Raw genomic sequence first — 9,935 nt, 5'->3', positions numbered from 1 at the left:
CCTGCATTTATTCGAGTTGTCTCCCCGGCGTCACGTGCCATCCCGCGTCCCGTGCCCGGGGGCCCCGGGAGCCCCGGGAGCCCGGAGCAGCTGGTCCAGGGCGGGCTGCAGGGCCCGAGACACTTGCCTCGCCCTCTCCCCCAGCAGCCCGGGGCGGGGGTCCCCGGGCTCCTGCAGGGCCCCCAGGAAGCCGGGCAGCTGGGAGGGCAGGGAGAAGACCGGCACGCTGCGGAAAAGGGCCGGCACGGCCTCGGAGTGGAGCAGTCCGTCGAAGTAGGCCCCGACGTAGCGGCCGGGCGCCCGGCCCTGCAGGAAGTCGGGCAGCACGCAGCTGAGCGAGGCGGCGAAGGCGTCGTGCGCGCCCTGCGGGGCGGGAGCCGGAGCCCCGTCCTGCAGCCACTCCCGGCACAGCGCCACGGCCCCGGGCGAGAAGAGCAGCACCACCACGCCGCCCTCCTGGAGGGTCTGGCGCCTCTGCGCGTGCAGCCAGGCCAGGGGCCCCTGCGCGCTCAGTTCACGACGGCTCCACAGGTCCACGGCCACGCGCAGCGGCAGCTGGCACAGCGCCGACGCCAGGGCGCCCACCAAGCGCTCGAAGCCGGAGTCCTCGGCCGAGTAGAGGAGCAGAGCCGCGCGGCCCCGGGCGGCAGCTGCCGGGGGAAATCGAGGGGAAGGCAAGACGTGAGAAGGCCCGAGGCCCGGCCCGCAGGGCGCGGCCGCCCGCCTGGCGCTTGCTCACACTCACCCCCCGCGCGGATGTCCTCCTTCAAGAGCCTCAGCCACACTGTTAGGGGAGAGGGCCGGGGGGCAGCCCGTGAGCTCGGCCGCCACCTTCTCGAGGCGAACTCCCCGTTCTGGCTCTGGGGGGTGGGGAGCCCGGAAGCGCTCACCTTTCACTCGGTCCTTTTTGAAAAGGAAGAGAAGGAAAAGCACAGCGGCAAAGAGGAGGCAGGCCAGCCACACCAGGGCCCAGCGCTGGTGAACGTCTAGGAGACCCAGGGGAGAGGACAGGCTAGTTAGATGCCATCGCTTTCACCCACTTCACGAAGGAGAAAAACTCAAAGATTTAAAAGATCTCTGGGGCTGCCACATGTGACCGAACTGGCTGAGAGAAATGGAAGGATTTGCCCAAAGTCCACAGCATGTAGTGTCAGAGTCAATATATGAACATAGATCCATCTGCCTGGGTGACTTTGGATAACTCATTTCGTCTTCTGTCTTAGTTTTCACCTCTGTGAAACTGGGTTAACCATAGTACCTATTTCATAAGGTTGTTGGGCGGACTACGCATATTAATACACACAAAGCACTTACAATGCTGGGCATGGTAAGTGTTCAAGTGACAGCTAATATTGTCCCCTAAGCCTAGTGTTGCTGGGCCCTTGACCTCACTCTCTTGATGACTCCAACAGCCTTCTAAACCGTGCCCCTGACCTCTTTTTTGCCTCCAATTCATTCACTACATGGCAGTTCCAGAGACCTTTTTAAAATACAAATGTGATTATAGCCTTTCAGGAAGCTCCCACTGCTCTTAACATAAAATCCAATTCCTTACCTCAGCTCCCATAGCCCTAGATGACCCTTGCATCCTTGTCATAGAGGTCTGTCTCCCAAGACCCTCCAGCCACAATGGCCACCTTGAAGTTCCCCCCAAAAAGCATCTCTCCCCCCTTCACTCAGCTCAGCCTTAAGAACAGCTGGACCCTTTTCCCGGCCTCACCCCATCTAAGTCAGGTCCGCGTTATATGCATTCATGGTTTTAGATGCTTTCTAGCAAATGCTTCAATAGTTCACGTTTACTATTTGCTAATGTCTTTCTAGCCTTCTCTGGCTGCGGTGGGGGCAGGGATTGTGTCTTTTTGGTGATGCTAGAATCCCTGTGAGCTCCCTTCTTGGCTTTTGGATGAAGGAAGGAATGCCCCTCTGATTGATCTGAGCCAGGGAAGGACAGGCCATTGCGTGTGCTGCCCTAAGAATATCTAGAGTCCAGTTCCTGGCACAGGGGGGAAGGGCAGATCTTGTCATACTCACACTTGTCCATGGGGCAGGCCCACAGTGCCCTCAGGTCATCGTCCCACAGCTGTAAGACACAAACAAAACCAAGGCCATGGCCCCACGTCACAAGTTCTGGCCAGCCTGATCTCCAAATTTCCAGCCTCAGCTATGCATTTCTCTCTCTCCCTCTCTCCCTCTCTCCCTCCCTCTCTCTCTCTCACACACACACACACACACACCCACACTGTAGCTCTCCACAAGCTGCTCTGTTTGATCACATTATGCCTGCTGCCCAGACCGCTGCCTTCCTCCTTGCCAGATCTGGCACATGACCCTTCCTCGAAGCTTTCTGTGGAACCCGATGCTTAGCACATATGAATTTGGTTATCTGTTTACTGGCTTCTAGCCAGCAATGAGCAGCTTGGGAACAGGAACTATGCTTCTTCAACTCTTGGCTTCCCTAGGGCTGGACACGAATAAGCACAAATAGATGGTGAGTGGGCACTAGGGGGAGCAGCGAGGAGGCCCCTGCGTGGGAAGGGTGAGAGTCTCCCTGGTGCCCTCTGCGAGGCACAAGGCGGGGGCAGAGATGGAAGAAGCTCAACACAGAGCTTTAGGCCCATTGCCCTTGGGCGTTGGGGCGGGGACCCCCTGCTGCCTACTCACGGGCAGACACTGGCCGGACTGCAGGCCCTGCAGTAATTGCTCTCCAAGGCGACCTGCCCTCTGCCAAGACAAAAGGGGACTGTCACCGGGGGCACCGCATTTAGAAGACCAGCGAGCTGTAGCTGAGCAGAATAGTTGGGGGTGGGGGGGCTGGACACTACTAGGAGGCCACTGAGAANGCCCCACATTCCCAGACACCAGCACAGGGCCTGGAACAGAGGAGGGGAAATTGAATACGGTGGAACTTCGAGGCCAGGCTTGGGACAGAACCGGAAAGGTGCGTGGAGGAGGGTCCCCGAGCCCTCACCGTGGAGGCCCTGCTGAGTAGTGGGGTGCAGCCACTGGGCTCCAGGGCACAGACCGCTCTGTTGTCGTGGGCGCCTCGTGTCTCCACCAACAGCATATCATCCTTGAGGGGCCCAAGGGAGTCTGGAAAGGGTGAGAGCAGAGTCTTGGGTGAGACCCAACCTTGCTGGAGGCTGCCACTTGCCCCCCACCCGTTCCTGTGCCTGACCGTCACCCCCCAAGAGCTGGCCCTTCCAAGGGTGACCCCTATCACGATGGCCCTGCTCCCGCCTTCTCCAGGCTTCACTCACCAACCCACAGGCATTCTTGCAGCTGCAGCTTCTCCCAGCTGCTCACCTGCTGAGAAGGGGCCAAGGTCAGGGGCACAGGAAAGAGCAAGAGCCAAGGCCATAAAGAAGAGAAGGACAGTAAGGGGAGGCCTGTGAGGTTGGGGGTGGGGGGGAGTCTGCGCTCTGGATCGAAGGCAGATCGGGGTTCAAGGCTGGGTGATCAGGAGATACCTCATTTTTCTCAGCCTTAACCTTGTGAGGGTGTCTGTGCTAAAGGGCCTTATGACCCTAAATGAGCTCTTTTCACGTCTTCACATTCCCTTCTCACCTAACCACCTTCACCCAAGAGGCCTCATCTGACTACTCCACTCGAAACTGCAACCCCAACCGTCCTTCATCCTTCCCCACCTTTCCCATAGTATTTATATACAATTTTAACATAGCGTGTAGGTCTCTCGTCCGCCTTTCTCTATTAGAACATAAGCTCTGTAGGGTGGGAACATGTACTGGTTTTATTCACTACTGTGAAGTAGTTCCTATGATCATCCCCATTAAACAGCTGAGGAGACTGACATTCAGAGAGGTAAAGTGACTTGCCCAGTCCCATGGCACTGCTAAAGGCAATAGTGGAACTCCCAGGGGTAACAACTTTGCTCCAGTGACTTAAGGATAAAGTGGATCCAGAAGACAGTGACTTATCTGGGAAGGTCCACTCTGGATCCTGCCCCTAGCCCAGAGCTCTTGTGCCCCCTTCTCACCTGGACACAGAGGTTGGGGTGGGCATTCAGCAACGGCAATTCAACTGCCTTCTGTGGAAAGAGAGTAATGGGCGGGGTCAGGAAATACGGCCCCCTGGGCTTCTGCGTCCTTCCAGGAGCCTCCCACCACTTCACTTACGTTGATAGTGACATTTGCTGGTGGCAGCAGTGGGACCAGCGACTGGCAGGGACCCCCGCCTGGTGCCTGCCAGCACAGAGTGGCCTCGGCAGGCAGTGAGCAGGGCGCATCTAGCCTCCAGCCCCTCGGGGGCAGCAGCTGCAGCCGGGCCACACGCCAGAGGTTCCGGTGTGCCCGCGGGTCTGCAAGGAGAGGGCGGGGTCACTGGGCGCCCAGCACTCGTCCACCTCACCGTTCCCACCCTGGCCCCAGCCCGGGTTTGCTCACCTTCCCTAAAGGGGCAGATGCTTGTCCTGACCGAGTCGGGCTCTAGCGGCCACACCTGGGAGAGAAACAGGGCTCTACAAGTCAGTTCAACCCAGCTGACCCGCCAGGACCCTAGCCTCTACTAGGCACTGATATTTCATAAGCACTTGTCCGGTCTTTTTGCCCTTTGCCCTAGAGTTGCACACATTTATTCTTCCAGCAAACCCGATGCCAGTGTCTGGCAACATCTTCATTCAACAGACTTTTAATGAGTACCTACTATGTGTCTTAGCACTGTGGTAGGCACCAGGGACATTGATAATTAAATCCATGATCACTTTGTGTGAACCTACTATGTGCCGGGTACCGTGCTAGGTGTTAAGGACACATTCATTTATTCTTTCTCTTTTTTAAATTAATAATTTATTTTTTTTTCATTTACATCCAAGTTAGTTAGCATATAGTACAACAATTTCAGGAGCAGACATTTATTCTTTTAATAGAAAAAATATATATACTCTTCTGTGGAAAAAGAGTAATGAGTGGTGTCAGGAAATATGGCCCCCTGGGCTTCCACTTCCTTCCAGGAGTGCATATATATATATATGCATATATATATAGTTTTTTTAAGTAAACGCTACCTGCAGTGGGCTTGAACTCCTGACCCTGACATCAAAAGTCACATACTGTATCAACTAAGCCAGCCAGGCACCCCAGTTCTTTCAATAGCCTTTTAAAGCATATCTATTCTTTGCTTAGCCCTGTGCTAAGCTGTAGAGATAATACATTAATTTATTCAGCAAACTTTCAGTTAAGACCACCCACTAGGTAACAGGCATTGTGCTTGGCAGTAAGGACTTTTATATCACAGCAAACATTTCATGAGCATCTGTTATGCGTCCTGTCACAGTACTAGTTAGTAGAGTTTCATTCGTTCAATCCTTTAACAGGCTTAATTAGCATTCACTACATGCCAGGCATTGTGCGAGGCTCTGGGGGAGTTACTCAATTTGAATTAGATATTATTTCCTTATCTTCAAGGAAATTACAAATTCACAGTTGTAGTGAGGATAAAATGTGTATATAAATTGGGAGGGGGGAGATGGGCATGGAGGAGGGCACTTGTGGGGATGAGCACTGGGTGTTATGGAAAACAACTTGACAATAAACTATTTGTAAAAAAAAAAACCAAACAAACAAAAAAGCAAGAAATGACAAGTGTTGGTGATGATGTGGAGAAAAGAGAACGCTTGTATATCTTTGTTGAGTCTAAATTGGTGCAGCCATTGTGGAAAGCAGTATGGAAATTCGTCAGAAGATTAAAAATAGAACTACCATGTAATTGAGCAATTTTACATCTGGGTATTTATCCAAGGGAAATGAAATCCTATCTAGAAAAGATGACCTGTACCCCTATGTCCATTGCACCGATATTTACAGCAAGACATGAAACAACCTAAGTAACCGCGGATGGTGGATGAATGGTTAAATGGAATGGAATATTATTCAGCCATATAAAGAAGTGAACAAGATGGATGGATAGATCTCGAGGGCATTATGCTAAGTAAAATAAATCAGAGAAAGACGAATACCACATGATCTTACTTATGTGTGGAATCTACAAAAACAAAAAGCAGCAACAACAACAACAACAACAAAAACCCAAAACCAAACTCACGGATACAGAGAGAAGAATGGTGATTGCCTGAAGTGGCACTGAGGAGTGAACAAAATGGGTGAAGCAGGTTGAAAGATAGAAATTTCCAGTTGTAAAAGAAGTCTTGGGAATATAATGAACAGCATGGGGACTGTAGTTGTGTATTTAAAAATTGCTAAGAGTACATCTTAAAAGTTCTCATCACCAGAAAAAAGGTGCAGCTCTGTATGGTGACTGATATTAATTTTTTCTGGTGATCATTTCCCAGGATCTACAAATACTGAGTCCTTATGTTGGATACCTGGAACTAATAAAATATTAGATGTCATTTTTTTCTCAATAAAGAAAAAAGGGGGAAAATGTGTATATAAATTAATAAATTGGTCCCTCATTTATTGAGCATCTGTTATATGCAAGAAGAAACGAGACAGGTGCCCAAATAAGAAAGGAAGTGACAAATGGAAAGACACGAGTGCAGGAAGACTGGAAGATAGGAGAGGCCAGAGAGTTGAGGAAAAGTTCTGGGAAAGAGGTGACATTTGAGTTGGAAGGATTTGGTTGTACAGCAAAGAAAGGAGGGCATTTCAGGTAGGGGGAATGACAGACATTAATGTCAGAGGGAAAACAGATGGGACCTGATGACCATTTAGACACACAATCATGTATCTTTCAGAGGAAAGAGGGGCACCTGGCCGGCTCAGTCGGTAGAGCACGTGACTCTTGATCTCCGAGTTGTAAATTCAAGGCCCATGCTAGGTGTAGAGATTACTTAAAAATAAAATCTTTAAAAAAAAAAAAAAAGGAAGAAGAAAGAGCCAACATACAGAAGCCTGGATACTTCCTTTTATAACAGCCCTATGACTATTGTTAGTCCCATTTTACAGGCAGAAAACAGACTCAGAGAGCTCAAGTGACTTGCACGAGGTCACACAGCTAGCAAATGGCAAGAGTCAGGATTCAAACCGGTCTGAGTTCACAGCACGTGCTCTACTTTCCAGGGGAGCACAAAGAGACAATTGGAGGAGAAAGGGAGGTCTTCAAGGAGGAGGTGACATTTGAAAGGGGCCGTGAAGCATAAGTAGGAGTCCTGTGGAGAGAGCATCAGGAAAAGCATCCAGAGCCCGCAACTGGGCAGAAGACAGGACAGCAAAGGCCAGGAGAGGGCTAGTCACCCTAGGGAGCGATAGTTCCCACCTCAATGCAGAGTGTGGAGGATGGGGAGACTAGGAGGGTCAGGGCCATCCCCCTCATCAGTTCCCCAGTTCCCTTCCCCTGGCACCTCGCTGGGCTCTTCTCTTACCTGAATACAAAGGCAGGGAAATAGATCTGTATGGTTCAAGGGAATGGTTTGTGGCCCAGTCTGTGGGACAAGCAGAAGGGGAGAAGTAGGGGAGATGAGGAGCAGGAAGGCTGGAGGCCAAAGTCGAGGAAACCAGGCAGGTAGCTGTCCCCCCCCCCCAATATTCCTTGCTTTGGGTGGGGGGCGCTGTGTCCTCTTCAAGGGTCCCCTTTGATAACGCACTCGCCTCCTTAGCATGGGCATCGGCCTACAGTGGGAATGGACTCAGGGACAGGGAGGCCTCACCAGGTTTCTGTGCCACCAGGGTTTTGTAGGGCCCTGGACCTGGTTCCAGTACAGGGAGAGGCCAAAGCGCTGCTCCTCAGAGACGTCCAGCACCAGGTGCACATCCTCACCGTCGGCAGACACATTGAGCCAGGGCAGGGCTGTGCGGGTGGAGGGGGCAAAGAGAGAGACTTCCGTCACCTCTTCTGCACACTGGAGCCTGGTCACACCCTCCAACTGACCCCTTAGAGTTCCTTCAAATCCCTGAGACTGGAAGGCCCCTAGATGAGTGTCCTCAACTCAGAGCAGACTTTGTCCCCAGCAGCCAGCCCAGTATCCTGACACAACTCTTCTCCCTCTGCATCCAGAAGGATCCTGCAACCACCGGAAGGTAAATCATCCTCTGCTCAGAACCTTCCGATGACCCCCCAGATTACTTCCAGGCTCTTTAGAACGGCTTGCAAGGCCTTCCACAATTCAGCCGCCCTGACCGCGCTCTACCCTCATTTCCTGGTGCTCTTGTCCTTTAATCTAGTGCAGACCCCTGCCCTCTCTACTAATCCTTAACCGCACCAGATACACTCCTGCTTCAGGCTCTGCCTCGGCTGTTCCCCCCGCGTGTGGAACCCTTTCCCTCAGACACCCGTACGGCTCCTCCCATACTTCCTTCGGGTCTTTGTTCACTAGAGTGAGGCCGTGCCTGCCGGCTGCAACCCCCAACCTCCATATCCCCCTCTTCCCTCCCCAAATGTTCACAACACTAATCACGCTAGCGTACTGTGTATTTCACGTCTTCATGTGTTTGCTGTGTCCCCCACCCATCACCCCTACCTTGACCCTGACTCCCAGCTAGAATGTCAGCTCTTGTGAAGGCAGGGATCTTTGTCAATTTAGTGTACTGATTTATCTCCAGTGCCGAGGACTATTCCCTGGGCGGAGTCATCGTACAATAAATATCTGCCGAATAGGTGAATCGGTGATTCAATGAAGACATGAAATGCATGATGTATATCTGTGTCCTCAAAGCTCTGGTGCTTTGAGGAATTCTAATGAATTCCCAAAGAGACAGGCCAAACTTAAGCTAAGGAACCAAAAGGGAAATAGGATGGAAAAAATGTAAGAGCTCGGAAACATCACTGCTTCTATCTTGATCTGGGTGGTAGTTACGCAAGTGTATACATATGTAAAAATTAATTGAACTGGACTTTAAAATTAGTGCTCTTTACATACTTTCCTGTATGTATGTTATACCCCAGTAAGAAAGAAAATACAATGCCAACAAAAATGAACAAAGCAAAAACAAAACTCAAAGAGTGCCTGGGAAACACCATCGGAGCCTTGACATAAAACCTTATTTTATGGTTTAGTATTATTGTTATTTTGATATATGTGTGTATGTGGGAGTGGGGGTGCACCATAATCCTGACAATGCTTTTGGCCTGTAGATGTCCCTGGTACTGATAAATAAATCTGTTGGAAGAAGAGATTCACCTTCATATTCCCGCTGCCTGGTGCAGAGTAGGAGCTACTGCAGTTCGTGTGTGATGAAGAAACGAGCCTGTGAGTATCTGGATTGTGGCAAGCCCAGGCCTGAAGCCACCCCCAAGGGTCCCTCACACACCAGACCCTGCCCCTCCCTCCTGCCAGCCTCAGCTGGCCATAGTCCCTACCCCAGCAGCTCTGGATGCTGTCGCGGACTTCCAGCCCCTTGCAGTCTGGGGAGAGATCACAGAAAAGCCGCCAGTGGGGTTGGGGGCCAAAGAAAGAAGAGGAGCAGACTGCCCCCCCGGGGAGCACTGGGAAGGGCTCCTTGTGCCCTAAATACCACCCCATCTATCCAGGGCCCAAAGCACCTTCCTCAAGCACTGGGAAGCAGTGTCACCTGGGGAGAGGAGACAAAAGAGACAGACCCTGGGGAGGAAAGGAGCTCAGACCCCTGCCTGAGAGTGCAGGGGGCAAGGAGGGGGACCCGAGCAGAAAGGCGGTGGCCAGAGAGGAAACAGACTGGGTGGGGCAGGACCCGGGGCCCCTGAGGCTCTGGCGCCACTTACCAGGCAAATGCTGTGTGAGGTTGAGTTCCTTCTGGTACCTGGGCTGAGTGTAGGACCAGATTCGCACCTCAGCCCCCAGAGCAGCCTCGAAGCAGTCAAATACTACGGAGCCCTGTGAGGAGAGGGGTGGTGGATGGCTGGTGGTACAGGGCTCAGAATACAGGCCAAGGGCTCTGAGCTCCCGTCCATGGACCACTCCACGCACCCCTTCCCCCAACCAATGACGCTATACTGTATAGCCTGAAATTCTCCCGTTAACGTTTCCTTTAAAGGCCCCCAATTCC

The 9,935-nt window shown here is 52.1% G+C and overlaps 1 protein-coding gene across 7 annotated transcripts in view; it reads right to left on the bottom strand.

Annotated features, from left to right (window-relative positions):
* Window positions 1–7: 7 nt before the first annotated feature.
* The window catches only part of IL17RC (interleukin 17 receptor C), a 12,590-nt gene continuing 2,662 nt past the window's right edge, over window positions 8–9,935 (bottom strand). For 2 of the 7 annotated variants that reach the window (XM_077751492.1, XM_077751488.1), the window contains 14 exons: window positions 9,652–9,763; window positions 9,271–9,315; window positions 7,622–7,761; window positions 7,337–7,396; window positions 4,401–4,455; window positions 4,134–4,315; window positions 3,995–4,045; window positions 3,258–3,306; window positions 2,969–3,090; window positions 2,662–2,721; window positions 2,032–2,080; window positions 891–986; window positions 746–784; window positions 8–650 (listed from right to left, as the gene is read on the bottom strand). In XM_077751492.1, the coding sequence (XP_077607618.1) occupies window positions 31–650; window positions 746–784; window positions 891–986; window positions 2,032–2,080; window positions 2,662–2,721; window positions 2,969–3,090; window positions 3,258–3,306; window positions 3,995–4,045; window positions 4,134–4,315; window positions 4,401–4,455; window positions 7,337–7,396; window positions 7,622–7,761; window positions 9,271–9,315; window positions 9,652–9,763 (1,680 nt within the window). In that variant the 3' untranslated portion in view covers window positions 8–30. The remainder of the gene's footprint in view (window positions 651–745; window positions 785–890; window positions 987–2,031; window positions 2,081–2,661; window positions 2,722–2,968; window positions 3,091–3,257; window positions 3,307–3,994; window positions 4,046–4,133; window positions 4,316–4,400; window positions 4,456–7,336; window positions 7,397–7,621; window positions 7,762–9,270; window positions 9,316–9,651; window positions 9,764–9,935) is intronic. The other 5 variants (XM_077751493.1, XM_077751489.1, XM_077751494.1 and 2 more) reach the window with 3 other exon arrangements.

The sequence above is a fragment of the Crocuta crocuta genome, unplaced genomic scaffold (assembly GCF_008692635.1).
Source record: "Crocuta crocuta isolate KB4526 unplaced genomic scaffold, BGI_CrCroc_1.0 scaffold69, whole genome shotgun sequence".
NCBI lineage: Eukaryota > Metazoa > Chordata > Mammalia > Carnivora > Hyaenidae > Crocuta > Crocuta crocuta.
This window is presented reverse-complemented; position numbering and strand designations above follow the sequence as displayed.